Raw genomic sequence first — 20765 nt, forward strand, 5'->3', positions numbered from 1 at the left:
GTGTAGCTGGGAAGCAAGCAGTGTAGCCTTTGAGGGGAGAAAAAGTGTTAGAGTATAGAAGTTTGCAATTAGTCATTGGCTGCTGCATTTTTAATAGAAAACATAATTTAGCAATCTTTTTAAAATCAGGTGCTCTGTGGATGTGTATAGTCTTAAATCCCCACTGCAAGTTGGAGCAGAAGGCCAGTTGGCTAAAACAGCTGAAAAAATGGAACAGTGTGGATGTTTGTCCCTGGGAAGATGGAAACCATGGAAACGAGCTGCCCAATTTAACCAATGCTTTGCCTCAGGGTGCAAATGCTAACCAAGGTGAGCCTAAACATATGCACTGACTGCAACATATAATATAACCTCTATCTTATATACTCTAGCCTTGCAGAATTCAGCACTCTTTCCTGGGACAAGTAACTTTCTTGTTGAGGATTGACCAGCCAAAATTATTTTCACTAATACTGTCCTTGCAGAAAGGATAAATAGGTGGTTTTTTTGTGCTGGGGCTGCAATGTTTTCAAAGCAAGTATTTGTGTTTAGTTAGGTCTTCTAACTTTTCACTTGGTGCTTCTAAATACACGTTGCATGAAAATTCGATGTCCTTGAAGTATGTCATGTAAAGCCTGTTTCTTTGCTTGACTGTAATCTTGTATTCCTTCTGGTGTTGGGGTTTTTTCTTTGTTTGCAGTTACAAAGCCTTTGATACCTATTTAAAGAGAGATCTGTTGCAACTGCATTAAACTTGAGTATGTGAGAAACTAAAGTAGCTATCTGTGGGATGTGCTCTGTATGTGCAGTCTGCATTGCCAGGTGTGGGGGGGGTGCAGAGGCAACACTGCTGTCTTGGAGTAGGTGTCTCTTCTTACTCAATATCATGCTTTCTAATCTAAAATGTAATCATCAAATCTGACAGAAGCCTTGTCCAGTCCTCTTCAAGCAAAGATGGCTACTTTGCTAATAACTGGGGAAGATGCAGGATATTTACCTGGGAACAAACCCTCATAATCCTCCAAACCCTCAGTATTTTAATATGTATTTCATATAATTATGATGAAGTTAAAATTAAATGCTTGGGAGGTGGCAGATTTGGACTTAGATGGGTTTTTCCTTGTTTTTTTCTTGGAAGATTACCTCTGAAGGAAATAGACTTGGTTCATTTTAAAATGTCGCAGCTAGCCGGGGACAGAAGTTCATTCAGCATGTAACTTCCTACAGAGGTGTTTTGCTTTCTGTATCTCGTGATGTTCAGCCCAACCTGGGCAGGCTAGTGGTAACTCTGACACGGCATCTCAACGTTCACAGACATAGTGCCATGTCAACAGAGCGATCTTTCCATAGGAAGATATCCAGTAAGGATTATGTCAGTCCCGTGGCCTCAGTACCTCACTTTCTTTACAGTGTTTGTATATGTTTATGACAAAAGATCATACAAGTGCTCAAAGTTAATGTCACTTCTCAAAGAGAACAACTAAAAATCTTTCATGCGATGTTTATCCATCCCTCATCCTGGCAGCTCTGGGTCTGAGGAGGAAACTGGGGATGCTTGAGTAGCTGTTTGCCGTATACTTTCTAGTTTGTTTTTAGGGGAGTTCTGTACGTGCTGTTGAATGTCCTTCATCTCTAGCTGTTCCCTCTGCAAAGTCCTGTTTAGCATCAGCCATGCTGGTTTGTCGATCTCTCTCTGAATGCAAAGTGAATGGCACACACTTCGTCTGAGCTGTTGGGTAATAATAGGATGTGAAATGTCATCTGTGGGCTGCCCGGTGCAGAGGGGGGCAAGGCAGGCCGCCTTTGGTTGGGGGTTGGTGAATAGGCAGAAGACAAGAATACTGTGAATGACTGATTCACATATGAATGAGTAAAAGCTGATGCAGCTTTCTGAACTTGTGAAAATGACAGATTCATCGAGCAGGCCACATCGGACGGTGTTCACTCGAGCCATTGAGGCGTGCGATCTGCACTGGCAGGACAGCCACTTACAGCACATTATCAGCAGTGACCTATACACCAACTACTGTTACCATGACGACACTGAAAACTCCCTCTTTGACTCTCACGGGTGGCCCCTCTGGCATGGTAAGTGGCTAAACCGGAAAGACGTTTCCATGACTTGCTGCTTTGTTCATTTTCTATGGCATTATTTTGGGGGGGATGGTGGGGAGATGAATGAAAAGCCTGGCAAAAGGAACAGAGGCTCCCTTGAAATGCTGGCTCAGAAGTAGTCCTTTAAGTCTCTCTTGCATAGTTTTAAAAACAAAAAAAAAAAAAACAACCCAACAAAAAAGCCCCTTTGAGTAACCTAGCAAAACAGGCCATTGCAGACATGGAAGCATTGCTATTCCTCAATTATTTTCTCCATTTTAGAACATGTTCCTACAGCCTGTGCGAGGGTGGACGCATTACGATCTCATGGATACCCACGAGAAGCACTGAGGCTAGCAATAGCTATTGTTAATACACTAAGAAGGCAGCAGCAAAAACAGCTGGAAATGTTCCGGGCTCAGAAGAAAGGTAAATGTGGGGAAGAGAGAAGGGCAAAGGACTTGCTGAGGTGACAATAACACCGGACTGGAACTTTGCATGAGAAAACCGGTTTTGAAACTAAAGCAAAAGGGGTGACTTTAACTCTTCGGTCCAAAGGATCATCGTGGTAATGTCACATTCTGGATGTCAGAGGTTTACTGTAAGCTGGGTTGAGCTGTGCAGGGCAAGGGCTCTGTTCTGCCTTCTGCAATATGTCTGGCATGATGGGGCCTTTATCCCAATCAGGGTTTTTGGTTACACAGTGAAAATATTCACCCTGTGTAATTCACAGGCTTTTAAACAGAGCTTTGCATTTGGCATGTCAGGTGTTTAAAATAATTTTTTTCTCTGATATATAATTTAGCTGAACTATATATTTCTGAGGTGTAGGCCTAAAGTTGACATTGAGGGTAACAATGAGGCAGCCTGCACTACAGAAATTTATCAAACTTGGCAGTTTGTTCCAAAAGAGTCTCTTATAACGCTTACATTTTAGTGTTTCTGAATAAAGGTGGATTGTGCGGGTGGGGTGGTGGGGGGGGTGGGGCGTTTGAAACACTGTTTTTCATAAAATGTTCTGTGGTATTCCTCTGGTGAGCACTACCCCTGGTTTTTTTGAAGGATGTTCTCCTTCAGATACAGTTTCTATGCCATGTGATCCTTGCTACGCAAAATAATCCCACAGTGAACTTTGTTAGTTTGAAGAGGCAGTGGTAGAAGGGGATGGCTTTGTGTTTAAAGAATGCACGTGGAAAAACTGGAATTACTTTCTCAGCTGCTACAAGAATCCCTTAATTCAAATTTTATTTTAGATTTTTGTTGCTACTCTTAACTATGTGTATCCTCATGCATTGTAGGCAAAAATACCAGTGTGAAGTCATATGTGTAAATTTTTCAAGTGTGTGTACAGATATTTCCCCAGAAATGAGCATTTAGAAGACAAGGTAGACACCTGACTGAAAAAAAATTACCGGGCAGTTCCTGTGTGCCTCCATTTTTATTTTTTTTCCTCCCCCACTGTACCCAAAGAAGAAGGGTTTTTTCGAGCACAATTGTGGATCCTAGATTTGAACAAAACTTAAAAGCACTTTGTATTATTACTTAGGAGAATTTGCTAAGTCTTTTTATCATGTAAAGTATCTTTCCTGAACAGGTGTTCCCTTAAAAGCTTCGCAGCTTTTCTAGCTTCTCAGACTGGGGGGGTAAGAAGGGAGGGGCCTGTGTCAGTGTGTATGTGTGTACGTACCACTGGCAGGTGTGAAGGGTCTGCTGCAAGTGTGCTGGTTGTAGTACTGCTCCTTTTCATTACCAGTTGCTAATGCAGTATCTAGACATTCAATATGTCTGTTAAGTTCTTTTCCCTATGAGCAGTTCCTATAGCTGTCAACTAATATTATGCTATTATAAATAAAAAATGGAGTGTATGAAATGCGATCCATCCTACCCTGAAACCAAAAAGTTTGTCATTTCTATGTTGTCACTCACTGCTTTTTTATTTTTTTCCTCTTATGTGTGGAATTTTTAAAAACCACTCTTTTAATACCGGAAAATGTGCTGGTCTTCTCTATGAGCAGATGAATTCTGCAGCTACAGCCCAGCTTTAGGTTTTAGTTCGGCAAACACCACATGCTTCTACTTAGCTTTTATTCATGTGACTGATCTGACGTCCATGGAACCACTTGCGTGATTTAAAGTTAAATGTGTATATGACTGGAGGACTGAAGCCTTTGTTTGGCATGACACAAGTGAAGCTCATAAGTAGGCACAATAGAATAAATAGAACATAAATGAGTCAGTAAGAAGTCACTGTGATTAATCCTTTTTGGTAATATTACTTGCTTCTGCCTGTTGTCTTTAGTACATGCTATTTGTTAGTAAGACAATGATTTACTTGTTTGTTTTTCATATTACATATCAATGGATTCTTTAAAAAAAAAAAAAAACAAAAACCACCCTCCTGACAGTGTGGCTGTGTTTCATTTTGTAGCCCCACACATTTAAATAGGCGAGAAGCAGGATTTAAAAGCTCCGTGATAATACATATGGTGACTCAAAGATGGCGCTTGTGAACAAGAGAGAATGGAGGCAGGTACAAGTTAGTGTGTAACAGGCAGAGAAACAAAGCATCCATAATGGCTTGTATACAGTTATTAAATGGTCACCCGTAATGCATCTGATCTCTCATAGTTCAGTTGTGTGTATGTGTCTAGGAGGAAAAAAGTTGGGAGTTGGAGTCAAAGGGGAGCTGTTGCCATAAGACTCTTAGTGAAAAAGGGATTTGGGGAATCTCTAACATCTGTTACCATAACCACACTTCCTTCAATTCACTGTGCTAAACAATTTTTCCATGTTCTAACCGAATGATGGGTGAGGGCTACAAAACAAAGTATCTGTGAAGGTATTTGTTAACTGAAATTTTAGAATGTCAAAAAATGCACTTGATGCACTTAAAGGACAATTTTTTCTTGTATACCTCATTTAAACATTTTATTTTTTTTTAAAGGAGCTGTCATCCTGAGTTTATTACTTCAATAAATATTTAGATGCAGGATAAGCTTATATTTTATTTATGAAATTGGAACGTATTTTAGAATATTTTCATTTATTTCAGTGCCATCAGATTAACTTAAAATGTAAAAATGGTACTGTGTCTTTTTGAGTAAGGAAACTTGTGAATATTTTACAAAAAAGTCTTTGCTGTAATTTTTCAGCAGACATTTTCAGAAGAGTTTACTGGTAAAGAGTAAGAGATTCCAAAAGACACTGTAGTTGCAATTTTTGACCCATAATACACTTTGCTAATGCTCAAAATGTTTGGCCTTTGTTCTTTTTCTTTTTTTCCTCTTCTAACATATTCACAAAGGGCAGTGAATTCACCCTGAAAGATACTATTTTCTCCTAAGCAGAAACTACTGGAAATACTTCGACTTCTGTACTGAGAGCATTTTAATCAGTTTTACTTTTATAATTGTTTTGAGGGGCTAACATATGCTCTCTTTCCCTCCCTTCTCCCTCCATCTTTTCTGTCACAGAACTTCTCCACAGAGGAGTAACCTCAATAACAAATCTTGAAGGTTGGGTGGGACACCCTTTGGATCCCATTGGCACCCTCTTCAGTAGCCTGATGGAAGCTTGCAGGGTGGATGATGAGAGCTTCCATGGATTCTCAGACTTCACGGGTAAGGCCAAGCAAAGGGAGCAATCTTCTATACATCTTCATTTACTGGAGGCATTTTTCTATCTTGCCTTTCTGAAAGTGCTACAAAGCCAGTGTTTTTATAGCATAAGAACTCACATTTGCATTCCTTAAGAAAACACAAGGGAGAGAAAAACGTTTAAAGTAAAATACGAAAGCACTTAAAAAATTGCCAGTTACTCATTCTTGAAGACAATTCCGTATTTCACACTTGAAATAAAACCAAATAAGACTTTATAGCAGCAGCCCTCTTCCACATACATTTGCACTGTCCTCTTTCTGAGAAATTGCAGAAAATCACAGGATCACAGAATTGCTGAGGTTGGAAGGCACCTCTGGAGATCATCTAGTCCACCTGCTCTCCTCAGAGCACGGTCATCTAGAGCAGGTTGCCCATGACTCTGTCCAGTTGGGTTTTGAATAACTCCAGGAATGAACACTGTACAACCTCTCTGGGCAACCTCTTGCAGTGTTCAACCACGCTCACAGTAAAAAAGTGTTTTCTTATGCTCGGATGGAATTTCCTGTATTTCAGTTTGTGCCCATTACCTCTTGTCCTGTCACAGGATACCACTGAGAAGAGTCTGGCACTGTTGTCTTTACATTCTTCCATCAGATATGTATATGTTTTGGCAAGATCCTCCTGAGCCTTCTTTTTTCCAGACTAAATAGTCCCTACCTGTCTCACTCTCACTACATGAGAGATGCTGCAGTCCTTTAATCATCTTTGTGGCCCCGCACTGGATCTGCTCCAGTATGTCCGTGTACTGGGGAGCCCACAACTGGACACGGCACTCCAGGTGTGGGCTCACCAGTGCTGCGCAGAGGGAAAGGATCACCTCCCTTGACCTGCTGGCAACACTCCTCCTAACGCAGCCCAGGATGTTATTGGACTTCTTAGCTACAAGTGTACATAATACTTCAAATTGATGACAAAACACTTAAAATTGATAACATACATGGTCTATAAATGATATGAATTGGAAAGTAGTACTGCAGTATCGATACATGATTTAGGATAGGATGTGTACACCCATTTTAATTTCAGTATTTGCTTCCCAGGAGCTTAACTGATAATTCCTTAGTCTCTTTCCACCTCTGCGGAAGCTTCTTATCACCACCTGTGTGGTCAGAAACTGGATTCATCCCTCTACCTGCAGCTCTTTTATATGCACATCTGCAATCTTCTTGGGGCTTTGCTTCAAAACTTTTATTCAATTACATTGTCTTCAATAAATTTCTAATCCCATATCCACCAATTCTGGAAGAACTTTTAATTAAAAGAAATCGGAAATCAGATTCTTTGCAATTATAAAAAAAACCAAAACAACCCCATGAAGTAAAAACAGCATGTATTGAAAAGTAGCTTCCTCCTACACAGATGCAATCTACCAAATGCATTCAGCCTTCCCATTTCCTGCAGTTGTCCATCTCCTTACATCTGTCCATTATAACTTTTTGTTCCCAAATTAAACTGTAAACTGCTACAGGTTGGAATAGCTTTTGTCATATGGTGTGTCTGAAGTGCCAAATGAATCAGTAGTACTCTTTAAAGCAATATATGGCTTTGTCTGTGTGGAATTTACATGTAATCTTTACTGAAAGTAGGACTTCTAGTGTTAATAATATACATTTTTATCATAAATAAAACTGTAACAAATAAAAAAGCCTGAAAAGAGCGCTAGCCAAGAGAGGGTGCTTTAAAGTTGTGCCTATTGTATTTGCACAATCCTAATAGCTTCAACTGAAGTCTGTGCAGGTGTACAAGCACCTTTCCCTTCCTCTTACACATCAAGGCTTTAAGGAGATACAGAAATGGGTGGGGGAAAAAAATTGAAATGGATCTTCCAGTTTTGGCCTCATTAACACAAAGGTGGAGAAACTGCCTTTCTCTAAATCGTGCAGCTTAAAAATTAAAAGCTTGTTTTTAGTTGAGTTATTTAAAACCTAATTGTTTTGTGTATTTCTGCCATGTGGAATTGGATAGGATATTTTAGATTGGATCATTGGATTTTGAGATTGCACTAGTAATTTAAATTTTAAAAAATTAATACTAACAGAGGAAGCATTTGTATATGTGACATTATAGGCAGATTATGGGTTAGAATCATTTGCTGATGTGTTTTTCTTTGTGTCACCCCTTACAGAGAACATGGGGCAATGCAAATCTCTGGAGTACCAGCACCTGCCTGCACACAAGTTCTTAGAAGAAGGGGAATCTTATTTAACGCTGGCTGTGGAAGTAGCATTGATAGGTCTGGGACAGCAACGAATAATGCCAGATGGCTTGTATGCACAAGAGAAGGTTTGTCGAAATGAGGAGCAGCTCATTTCTAAGCTACAGGAAATTGAATTGGATGATACTCTGGTGAAGATTTTTCGAAAACAAGCAGTCTTCCTATTAGAAGGTAGCTCAATATAGATGCTAACTGCTTCTTTAAACTGTCTTCACTTACACAAGCACACAGAACTAGTATTCTTGTAGAAACTGCCTTACATACTTCAGATGTTTTTTTGACATAGAACTCCAACAAAATTTTGTTTCCAATCTCTTATGAAAATCAAACATACTTCAGATATCACATGACTGTAGAGATAAGGCATCTATTGACCTATAAGCCTTTTGTTTTAATTTTGATTACATTTTGTTCTTTAGATTCATTGCTTGTCATAATCTCAGTATCCTGATTATACAACCCAGGCTCACAAGTAAATAATACAGACATCAGTTATCATCAACAGTTCTTAGGTAGCAAAATTCTATGTGTTCCCTGTATCCTGAAAAAGGGACTGGCAGCTTTGTAAATGTATGAAGATTTTTACCTCTGTTCCCAAGTGAAGAGCTCAGAAAATTCACTTAGAATTGCTGGGACAGAAATATAACATTCTATTTGTAGCAATTAGGAAAATGGCTTGCCTCTGAAGTTTGTATCATATATGAAGATGGAAATATGTGGTCAAATATTGAGGCTTAAGACGTGGTCTTGTGACAAAATTTTGACTAAGACAAACAATTTGTGTTTCGGAATTAGCTGGTGTGTTGCAATAAAATCTGTGCATACTTTTGCTGTAGCATTTAAAAAGGCTTAACATGTAGCACTTAAGTCTCATGTTCAGAGAGTAGTCTCGCTTTCTGAGGTTGTCTTTCTGGTTTTTGGTTTTTTAAATGGAAGAAAAAAACTTCAGAGGAACCAATTAGCCAAAGGCATGGTCCAGGTTTTGAGTGCTTGCTCAAGGGATGGTGGGGAGTGTGGTACTGCTCTAGGTAAGTTGTGAAGACTGTTACACAGCAGTAAGGTTTTGCTTTCTTTCTGTAAGACATTTGTCTTTTAAAACTTCCTTTTTAATGGAGGAGGTGCAGTATGTTGTTTAGGGCTCTCAGCTTTGAGTCACTATTTTTGCCCAGATCCTTAAAGACTTTGGTACCTACTGATGGTGCCATTTGAAACTGCAGAGAAGCCGCACCATGGGGAGAGTTTCCATTATGGTGTGGCTGTACTACTGCTTTATGGCCTTTGGACAAGAACAGCTGCTCGCTGGATCCAGCTGTTAACCACCATACAGGGATCCTATGGATGATAAGATCAATTTGCTGTATCTATTTACTGGTAAGGACACTTTATGAGGAAAAGGAGGATTTCTCTGAAGTGTTCTCTGATAATTCTATTTTACTACTTTGATCACTGAAATTCTTTTAATATTTTCTTAGAGTAGTAAACAAGCAATCATAGCAGGAAATCTGCTAATATAACTACCTACACAATTGCTGTGGTGAGCACTGTGCAACGATGGTCTTGCATTACTGTGTGCTGAGAAGTCTGGCTTTCCTGCCATAGCCTCAGTTTACTCCAGGTTAGGCAGAAACTGCCGGCTCACATGGAGGAAAAACTGTGCAATGATTTAAGATGCTAATCATATCAATTGTGTTTTTATAGTTAAAGTCCTGTAGATATAATAAAGCTTAATCCAATATTAGGCTGATTTATATGCTGTTAATGCATGCTGTATGTAGCTACCATTTGAGTGGGTGGGAAAGCAGAATGTAAGACTGTTTTGCAAGAACTGTACTAATTATTTGCTTGACTGCTAAGTTAATGGCAGAATATGTTTTCATATAAATGCTTTGTCATGTATTCTTAAGTGTCCTAACTGAGTTTCTGACTGGACCACCAAGTGGCAAACATACCTGAAATGGCTTCTTTCATTGAAGCAATGCCAGCTACTTTTGAATGGCTTTCAACTTCATTTAAAATGATTGAGACACACTGTCACCTACTAAATCTTCATTGACGTTTCCTTTGTAATCAGTCCCAGTCTTCAGAAATGCTCATCTGTGGAGCTCAGAATTTTTTCATGCCTAGTGATTTTTATCTTTGCATGTTGTGCTAAGGCACCAGTCAGAAACATTGCTGAAACAGCTTGGCTGTTTATCCTCGTCTGCTCTCCTCGTCTGCTTCAGTGTAGAGTTGGCCATGTTAGTTTGAACCACTGCTGGAGGCAGTTTAAATGACACATGTGACTGCAGCAAAGAAATGTGCTCACATGGTCATCCATCCACGCACCCACCCAAGTGTGGTGGGTTGGAGTCTCTAGTAGAAGAAGCAGTAGTAACTTGCAGGACTGCTGGCTGCTGTCTGTGCAATAATAGTCCAATAAAGCTTAACGTAAGATTCATATTCTGTATCTTGCAACATTTAATGCCTGAACCTCTCTAGTAACTGAAGTCAAAAACTATTTGACACAGTTTTCCTGTTAACAGGAATAACAATCTTAAGGTTGCAGGCAAAATGTAAAAATGGGATTTATATGCACTGTGAACATTCAGAACTCAGCAAGGAAGTAGTTGCATTTAACTTTTTTGTTGTTGTCAATCCTGATGCTGCTGTTATGAAGTTGAAATACTACAGTGGCTGCACTGAGTGTGAGCAAAATCCATTGCCCCAACAATGGGCATAGTTTTCCCACAACAAATACAGTTTTTAAGATCATGTGGCTATAATGGACTAACAAAACCAGCTTTGGTGCAAAATCTGACCTAGTCTTCTCTGGAGACCCAAGTCCAGACCAAAGAGTTATTTAAATGCCTAATATCAGGTGAGACTTTAATAAGGATCAGGTGCTGCTGTGGTGATTGGTTATGTAACTTCAATTAAAGATACACATTTTTCCACTGTAACCACTCTTCTTTTTTTTTTCCTGCTGGATCTGTGATAAAGCAGTCACGCACCAACAGGTTGCATGAGGATTCATGTGCACAATGTAACCACATGGAGGCAAAGCTAGGATTATCACTTTCTCCTTTTGCATACCGTAGGCTTGCTGAATGAGTTCCAGGGAGCACTGGAACCATTCTGTCATTTGTATGCACACTGGTAGTGTGCTTAGTACTATACAATTTGCAGTCCGTCTTCTTGTCTCAAAGAATATATGGTATTTAGTATACTTGTAATACATTGTATATATGTGATACATGTGTAATATATTTCACAGAAAATAGCAATATAACTTTACCTTTTGTACAGCAAACTCTGTCTCTGAATATCAATTCTAACTGAAGGTATAGTGAATGTTTTTAAAGGTCCAGAAGTTGGGTTTTAGCAGTATGTAAAGACTGACATTCTCTCTCTTTTCCCGCAGCTGGACCATATAGTGGTTTAGGTGAAGTCATCCATCGAGAGAGCGTTCCAATGCACACATTTGCCAAGTATCTCTTCACCTCTCTCCTACCTCATGATGCTGAATTGGCATACAAAACTGCACTGAGAGCCATGCGGTACGTATTCACAAGTAGTCTAGAAAGAGCACAAGTAGTGGTTAGGAAAAGGGGAAAAAGCTTGGTAATCAAGACCTACTCTTTTTTTCTAAAAGAAGCATTCTTTCCATTAAGGAGAAATTATTTTGGTTCTGTCATCTGTAAAAGCAATTGGTGTCTGGAGTAATTACAATATAATCATTTATAAATATACAATTAGCGTTTACCTACAACTGTAAAACAGCATTCTCTGTCACAAATCCTTCTAGAATCCCACTCTTGGGGCATGTGGTTTTGTGTTAAACAGAAACAGCTTTATCATGTGCGTTCTCTCACCCACGTGGTTGTGTGTGTGTGATGGTATTGGCGAGAAAATGAGGAAAGAGGCATCTCACCAGCAGTCTCAGGATCATCTGCTGCTTAGCCTGTTTGGTAGGACTATTTGTTCCACTAGCCTTCTTTATAAATTAACTCTGTGATAGATTTGAAACCATATGGTGTGGTCTGAGACAGTACTTTTTTCTTGTGCTTCATAACGAAGCAGTTTTGCCCACTTCTGTGTGAACGTTGGGATTTAAATGGAGTATGTCATACGACAACAAAATGTCTGACTTGCATCCCATTTGTCTTCAGTAATCAGGAAAAAGATGTTTCTCAGGGGGTGCTCGGTGTCTGCTGGTTTTATGTCAAGGCAGGCCAGATTGCTAATGGTGGCTAAGAAAAGCCTTCTGAAGGAAGTTTCAAGGGCCTAAATGATCAGTGATAAAGCTGTTTTCCACATACAATGCAGGGAAGAAACTGGTTCCATCTGGATTGGTTGCTGTCAAGAGCATTGTAGTTGATGGTTGACAAAGAGTAGCCACAACTGAATACTAGGAGCAATCAAGTCCCAGATTTAAAAAAAAAGTGTTGGGTTTTCCTGGTTATTATCGAGAATGATTGCACAGTGATTGAAGGACACACTGTCCACATAAGTAGCATTTAGCTTCATCAGACAGGTTGTGTCTTAGTGGTTTGGAGGTGTGTATTCTGGAGCTAGTTTCTCCAAAAAGCTAAATGGGGAGAAAATAATCCTGTGTTCAAAGGACTAAATGGGAGGGCATGCATAAGAACAAAACATAACTACTATCAGGTCAGGCCAAAGGTCTGCTTAGCCTGGGGGGTTTTTTTGCCTCCAAGAATGTCTAGTAATGGATGTTAAGGAAAAGTCTAAGAAATATGGAGAGTGACCTTGCATACTTGCTGCTTACTAGCAGCATTTTAGGAAATAGATTGAGAAGACAAAAGTGCATTGCTGATGAACTATTGAGAACATTTAAACATATGATCAGAAAGCTGTCTGGGCCATCTAAGTACACCCCTCTTCTTTTATTGCAAGTTAAGTGCTTTGATAACCCTGGGCATATCAGATCAGCAAGATAGTACAAAATGTGGTGGGTGGGTTTTTTGTTTGTCTGGGGGTTTTGGTTTTTTTTTGTTTCGGGGTTTTTTTTTTTAGAAAAAAGGTTTAATTTTATAAAGTAGACCTGTGTCCTTGTATTTATTTTCAGTTACTACCTTAAAGTCTTTCTCAGAGATTGGGTGGAGTTTTCCTCCTTAAACTGAACTACTGAAACCATGCTGAAATGCTGGAATAGACATCCATCAGCAGCTTTGCACAGTGCACTGAACGCTTCAGTGAATGTGACGGCAGCATGCCGTTCCTTTTGAACAAGGATTTGGGCTTTCCCCAGAAACCAATCATAACTGAAAACTTATTTTCTGGAAGTTTCCTTTCTCAACTGGAAAAACAAGCAAGACACTGAAAGATCCAAATGATGAAATCTACAGTTAGTCATGGGTAGCTCCAGCCATCTTTTGGTATGAAGCTGTCATCTCAGCCAAAGCAGTTACTTTTCAAACAGACCAGTATAAGAAAGAGTTATCTGTTCATTTCCATCTGGTAAAATCACAGGAGACATCAGTGTAATTGGGGCTGTTCTTCATAGCCCTTTTGTCATCGCTTTATAAGGCAGATGAGAGTTCAGCCCTAGACAATAATCAGTCTTTCTGTATTTTGGTATTTGGCACTCTTCAGAAGTGTGGACTGCTATCCTGAACTGTGGTGATGGCAGATTTAGACACTTTCCACGTCTGTCTGCATTCCTCAGCACTTCTAAAATCCTCCTGAAGAAGGTTGGTTACTCTTTCCATTTGCACCAAAGCGATAGTTCAGTGTATAAAGGACTCCCGATACAAACCAAATTAAAAAGTAACTTAATACTGCCTTGAGGAGGAGAGAAGAAAGCAAATATGAAGATTGAATACCTGTCTCATGGTTGTGAGATTGAGTGGATCAGAAGATGAAAACTTGAACATCTTTTCTTCCATGGCAGGGAGGTAATGGCTGTGGCAAGGACAAAAATCTCATGTGGAAATTAGTAAAGGTGCTGCATAAAAATCTGTGCGGTTGCTCGTGCTTTTAGAAGTGGACCATATTTCTTTTTTCACTTCAACATTTATTAAAGAAGTTAACTTCCCAAGACCCCAGATAGTTGCTGTCCAGACATAAGTGTGTAGTGTCAGTCTACACACAAGTCTATACGGGTCAATGACCCATGATGGCAGCTCTGGAGTATTTACCTCTCTGTGTTCAAAATCATATGTTGCTGTTTCATTTTTTGAATCCTATTTTAGTGTGTGGAACACTTGGTATGAAATCAATGGAAGCTGAGACCATAAAGCCTTTCATGCAGGTCTGCAAGGACAGGGTTGTGCTATCCTTGATGGTCACTTCTGTCTACAGTTCTCTGCTTGCAGCACTGAAACATATGGAGCAGAGCCTTGGAGAGTGTGGATCTGCAGTGACCTAGTTGACTGCTCACTTGGAATCTGAACTTGAATGTTTGGCTTAGTTTGGATGATCCCTTGTTAAATCTGAATTTCATCCAGGCTTTGGGAGCCAGACTTTAATGGTGATATTTAATCACAAGGTAGCTTTGCTAAAACCTGGCTAAATAATTGATGTTTGAAAGGGGGAAAAAAAAAGTCAAGAATGCTAAATCTGCTTGTGCTTGTTCTGATGTTCCCTAATCTTGCCAAAATTGCATGAAAGCCACCAATTCACAACAGCATTTCTTTTCACAGCAAAAGAACATAGAAGCTGGCAATGAAATTCAAAGTGACAAAAGATTTCCCCAAAACAGCCTCTTTCTTTCATGCTCTCTGTCTATTTACTGTTACTCATAACCTAATAATCCCTTTTTGCATTAGGTAGTTGGGATTTTTACTGTTTATTGAAACCATCTAATAATGCTTCTCTCCCCCCAGCCTCTCTGTATGCTTGAAAAAAATCAGCTGAAGAGTTTATATGAGTTTTTTTAAGTGTATATAAAGAGGTGTCTCAGTGGTACTAGGGAAGAGATTTGACTCTTGATATAAATCAAAAGGGAAGTCTTTTTTGTATTAGCATGCACATACATGTATCTGAAAATGTTACTATAAACTGCTGATAGTTATTTACGTGGTGTGTTGTATTTATATGTGCCTGCTAGATACCCTCCTGTATATTCAAAACTACCCTTCTCGGCGAATTCTTAAAGATACTCTCATATGCTTCAGGAACCTACAGAGAACTGATGAAACTTAAAACTATCTTACTGCAGAAAAAAGACATGCACTCCAGTTACTTAAAGAACTTAGGTATTTAGTTAAGTACAAGAAATTGTAACATGTTTAAATAAGCTTATTCCATAACAAATATTCTATCACAGAAAATCACAATGCATTGGATTTTCAGTATTCAGTAGTTGCAATTTTATTGACAAAAGAGATCCAATTTCCTTTGTCCTCCTGGTTGACTTCCTGCTAGAAAATCACTTGCATATGAAAGCTGGTAGAAACAGAACTCAGATGTTAACCCTGATCAAGAAGCTAAGTACCGGAAAGGCTTTTCTTCTGGACATTGTCTTTCTACTGTCATTTGATGTCTCATTAGCCATTCATGTCCTGAAACTATGCTTAATTGTATTGAATAAAAATGCCTATTTTTGTTCACTCCTACTTTTTGCATTGGCATTTACATAGTATCTAGTGTATTGGTTGTATCTAGTGTATTGTAAGGTCCATCAGGTGGGTGTCTGTTGTGCTGTCAGTTGTGTTGTAGTAGTTAACAACAAACACATTAATTTGAATTTTCTAAGTATGAATTCTCCTTGGTGGATAAGACTGTTGTAGATTGACACATACTCAAAGAAATTTTTGCTTCAGGATTAGAAAATGAAGTCTGAAAAGTAACTTTAAAGGAAGCTTCCTCTGTCACTGCTGTTTGGGACCCTAACATCAGGTTATGGTACATCATAAAATGTTGGTAGGCTAAAGTTTAAGGACTTTAAAAAGTAGTTGTAGTTGAACAGTAAAATGTCCTTTTTTGGATATAAATTCATGTCTGAATTTATTGCAAGGTCAAAATCTGAATGACTTGTTGAATATCACTCTCCCTTTGAGCATTTGTAAATGAAGAAAGTGTCTTCGAAATATTGAAAAAGATTTGTGTTCTGAGTACAGTGGAGAACTACTGCACTTTCCTTCCTGAGGACTGTGGTTCAAAGACTGAAACAAGGCAGGGAGAAAAGCATCAGCTCTATGCACGATGCAGGAAGTCTCTGCTGCCTTGGCTAATGGGTGGCTTAATTGTTCTGTGAATTCCTGCAGATGCCCACTCATGTAGGCAAGTTTGGCAAATGGACTTCCCAAGAAGAGAAGTGGTTTTCCAGTCTTTTTTTAATAACCAAAAAGGCACATTTCATAAACAAGGTCAAGTTTCTTGCAGCTTTAGTTTTGCTCATGAGTAACCTAATGTAATAATGATTTAATGAAAGAAGATTTCTTCCTTATTTCAGGTTGCTGGTATTGGAATCTACAGCTCCTTCGGGAGACATGTCCCGCCCGCACCACATTGCATCAGTTGTTCCAAACCGGTATCCCCGCTGGTTCACCCTAAGTCACATCGAATCCCAGCAGTGTGAGCTGGCATCAACCATGCTAACAGCAGCCAAAGGTACATTGCTGTCAGTTATGTACTCAACTAAATGTATGCTTTTAATATTGCATGGAGTAAACAGATTATAAACCTTGTGTTTAGGAATCCAAATTGCAGTCTGACAGGATCTTGAAATGGGTACAACAAACTGAACTGGCTTAAACCTGTCACTTAATTTTCTAGCAAAGTAGTTAAGCTAGCTAAATGGTAGCCATATGAGCTTGATTTGAGGCTGATGAGACACTTTTTTTGTTCTTCTGACACACGACATAAACTGTGAGACCCAGGAGTAGACAAATCACTTCTAAAATTCACAAATCAGGATGACTTTTGGCCATGCACTGCACTAATACCATCAGGCACTAGAGGAGTGTGTACTGTCTTGTATCTTTCATTCATATGTGATTTAGTTATGGAAGGTTTGTAAAAACAAAGTGTTTATAACTGAAACATCATAGTATTGCATAGCAACGGCAGGCTCAACTATAATGTATCTCTGGATGTTTTGGGAGCTTGTTCTGTTTTGATGATTCTGTTTACACCTTGCAGGTGATGTTCGGAGACTGGAAACAGTGTTAGAATCCATCCAGAAAAATATCCACTCCTCGTCACACATCTTCAAACTTGCCCAGGATGCATTTAAAATAGCAACACTCATGGACAGCTTGCCAGACATCACTCTTTCGAAAGTTTCTCTGGAGTTGGGCCTTCAGGTATTTCCCTCGTTCATTATTATTACAGTAGAAGAAAGGAATTTGACCCAGTGTTGGTGGGTATAGCTTTTAAGCACTGAGGACCATACCCTCTTTGGGCTTTGTTTGGAGTTTTTAGATTCTTGTTTTCTGATACAAAGCTCAATGGACTGGTAAACACAGACCAAGGGTCTGCATGGCCCCTTTGTGCTATTTGGGTGGAAGAGAGAGCTGGGGAGCAGCTGGCTGCAGGGCACTCTTCTATTCAGGAGTGAGAGAGGACCAGTGCAATGGGTTCAGGAGTATATGTAGGAGTTGCTAGAAAGCAAAATTATTCTGCTCGCCAAAAATGCACTGTATTTTCTGCATGGCCTTAAGGGGTTTCTTACCATTCCTTCCCTTCCTTTCCCCTAAATGAGATTTTGGTAGGTGCTTGTTGAATTACTAGAGAAAGCCAACGTCGACCATAATGACCTGTTTAAGGCAGACTGTGCTAACAGCAGCCCTCTCACTTCCTTCATCAAAATCCTGTACGCCACAAGCTGTGGAACAGTCAGATGCATCAGACTTGGCTTGAGGTGTACAAGAACATCAGATCAGTTTTCAGGTTCTTAGGAGAGACTTTGCAAGCTAAAAAGAGACAGCTAAGTTTTTTAGGTATCTGGAGTAATATTGCCTGACACTGATGAATCTTGGAGTTTACACAGGTCATTTCAACAAAAATAAATCTCTTCATCCCTCTTCAGGGAGTTCTTCAAAAAAACCATGCAAAGATCAGAAAATCATTTATTACTTTGCTTCAGTAAACAAAGCTCCAAAGACTTCTGGGGAAAGGATATTATCCCAGTTGCTTCTCATGCCAAAGAAAGGTACTATTTGCCTATTCTAGATGTTTAGAAGCTGAAGTCTTTAATCAGAAAGCTGAGATTCTGTATGCTTTGTTAGCCTTTCATATTCCCAAGGTTGCTGTGGAAATCTGCTTCTTTTTTCACATCTTGGTATGTTTCTGCCTTAAATGTTTGCTTGAGGGAGAGAGAAAGATCCTTATGATTGACCTGTGTGTCACCTCAAGCATTCACCAAGTATCATTCAGTGGTAGCAGCACACTTTGGATATCACTGTATTCATGGGTACCCCTTTGTGGTTGATGGTGTCATCAGAATGTCTTCAGTGAGATCTAGTGAAAGAAATATCATGAACGCATATTTCCTCTTCAGTTCCGGGGTTTGGAACAAACTGGTGTAGAACTTGTCCACTGTTCTGTCCCAAGCTTATGAAGGTGTTTTAAGAATCTTAAAGGTTGTTTGCTTTCCAGAAGGAAGATGCATAGTAGTTTTCTGGTAGTATCTCACAGCTCTGTAGATTTCTACATTAACGGTTTTCCTGCAAAAACCTTAGTGTCAGCACTGTCTCCAGTGGCCTACAGATGCTTCCCCCTTCCCTGCCTTCCCCTCCCCCCCCCCCCCCGACTTAATGACAGTTAGATTGTCTGTATTCACTATCTATTATCTATTATCTGACTACTTACGACATTTAGGTGCCCGAGAAAACTCTTCTCCCCTCACGTGGTAAACTAAACAGCAGTGTCCTCACAGGTATACTGTTCTGCCTCAGCTACAGCAATGACAAGTTCGTCTGGTTGGGCTGAAGAGATGATACCAACAATTTCACAATTCTGTCACTGTGATCTGTGTGACAGAAAAGTCTCTTATATTGTTCTAGATTTGGGAGTGATGTGTAGGCTCCTGGGTTCCTTCTCCCTATTTCCAGTGGCAGCATGTGTTACGTGACTCAGCAGAGGGAAGGCTTTCAAACTGGCTGTGGAAAGAGGTCATCAGCTTGGCCAAATGTGCATGGAGCATCTCAGGTGTATTCTGTCCTTCAGAACCTTACTGGCACAGACACTGTAATATCTGCAGGTACAGGAGGGGCTCGTATTCCTCTATTTGCCTGTTGTATGCTACATCAGTGCAAGTTAAGTATTACCGCACACATGCAGACAGGTATTGCTGGCAGAACTGCTGAGCCAAGTTAGTGCAGGTGATCATAGAATCATAGAATAGTTTGGGTTGGAAGGGACCTCCAAAGGTCATCTAGTCCAACCCCCCTGCCGTGGGCAGGGACACCTTCCACTAGATCAGGTTGCTCAGAGCCCCGTCCAACCTGACCTGGAATGTTTCCAGGGATGGGGCATCCACCACCTCTCTGGGCAACCTCTGCCAGTGTTTCACCACCCTCAGCGGAAAAAATGTCCTCCTTATATCTAGTCTCAATCTACCCCCCTTTAGTTGAAAGCCATTCCCCCTTGTCCTGTCACAACAGACCCTGCTAAAAAGTTTGCCGCCATCTTTTTTATAAGCCCCCTTTAAGTACTGATAGGCTGCAGTAAGGTCTCCCCGAAGCCTTCTCTTCTGCAGGCTGAGCAACCCCAACTCTCTCAGCCTTTCTTCACAGGAGAGGTGTTCCATCCCCATGATCATTTTCGTGGCCCTCTTCTGGACACACTCCAACAGGTCTGTGTCTTTCTTATGCTGAGGGCTCCAGAGCTGGACACAGTACTCCGAGGTGGGGTCTCAGCAGAGCAGAGGGGCAGAATCCCCTCCCTCGACCTGCTGGCCACGCTTCTTTGGATGCAGCCCAGGACACGATTGGCCTTCTGGGCTGCGAGCGCACGTTGCTGGCTCATGTCCAGCTTTTCCTCCACCAGTACCCCCAAGTCCTTCTCGGCAGGGCTGCTCTCAATCCCTTCATCCCCCAGCCTGTATTGATACCAGGGGTTGCCCCGACCCAGGTGCAGGACCTTGCCCTTGGCCTTGTTGAACCTCGTGAGGTTCACACAGGCCCACTTCTCGAGCTTGTCCAGGTCCCTCTGGATGGCATCCCATCCCTCAGGCGTGTCGACCGCACCACTCAGCTTGGTGTCATCTGCAAACTTGCTGAGGGTGCCCTTGATCCTACTGTCTATGTCATTGAGGAAGATATTCAACAGTACCAGTCCCCGTACGGACCCCTGTGGGATGCCACTCGTCACCAATCTCCATCTGGACATTGAGCCATTGACCACTACCCTCTGGATGCGACCATCTAACCAATTCCTCACCCACCGGACAGTCCACCCATCAAATCCATACCTCTCCAGTTGAGAGAGAAGGATGTTGTGGGGGACCGTGTCAAAGGCCTGACAGATGTCCAGATAGATGACATCTGTAGCCCCTCCCATGTCCACTGATGTAGTCACTCCATCATAGAAGGCCACTAGGTTGGTCAGGCAGGACTTGCCCTTGGTGAAGCCATGCTGGCTGTCTCGAATCACCTCCCTGTCCTCCATGTGCCTTAGCATAGCTTCCAGGAGGATCTGTTCCATGACCTTCCCAGGCATAGACGTGAGACTGACTGGCCTGTAGTTCCCCGGGTCTTCCTTTTTTCCCTTTTCAAAAATGGGGGTGATGTTTCCCCTTTTCCAGTCAGTGGGAACTTCACCAGACTGCCACAACTTCTCCAATACGATGGATAGTGGCTTAGGAACTTCATCCACCAATTCCTTTAGGACCCGCGGATGGATCTCATCGGATCCCATGGACTTGTGCACCT

The 20765-nt window shown here is 40.7% G+C and overlaps 1 protein-coding gene across 3 annotated transcripts in view; it reads left to right on the forward strand.

Moving 5' to 3' along the window:
• The window catches only part of ZSWIM6 (zinc finger SWIM-type containing 6), a 117015-nt gene that overhangs the window by 88345 nt on the left and 7905 nt on the right, over window positions 1-20765 (forward strand). For 2 of the 3 annotated variants that reach the window (XM_076362042.1, XM_076362043.1), the window contains exons 5-12: window positions 130-309; window positions 1891-2067; window positions 2356-2502; window positions 5547-5693; window positions 7858-8118; window positions 11348-11483; window positions 16343-16500; window positions 17032-17195. In XM_076362042.1, the coding sequence (XP_076218157.1) occupies window positions 130-309; window positions 1891-2067; window positions 2356-2502; window positions 5547-5693; window positions 7858-8118; window positions 11348-11483; window positions 16343-16500; window positions 17032-17195 (1370 nt within the window). The remainder of the gene's footprint in view (window positions 1-129; window positions 310-1890; window positions 2068-2355; window positions 2503-5546; window positions 5694-7857; window positions 8119-11347; window positions 11484-16342; window positions 16501-17031; window positions 17196-20765) is intronic. The other variant, XM_076362045.1, reaches the window with a different exon arrangement.

Source organism: Aptenodytes patagonicus, chromosome Z (assembly GCF_965638725.1).
Source record: "Aptenodytes patagonicus chromosome Z, bAptPat1.pri.cur, whole genome shotgun sequence".
NCBI classification, from domain to species: domain Eukaryota; kingdom Metazoa; phylum Chordata; class Aves; order Sphenisciformes; family Spheniscidae; genus Aptenodytes; species Aptenodytes patagonicus.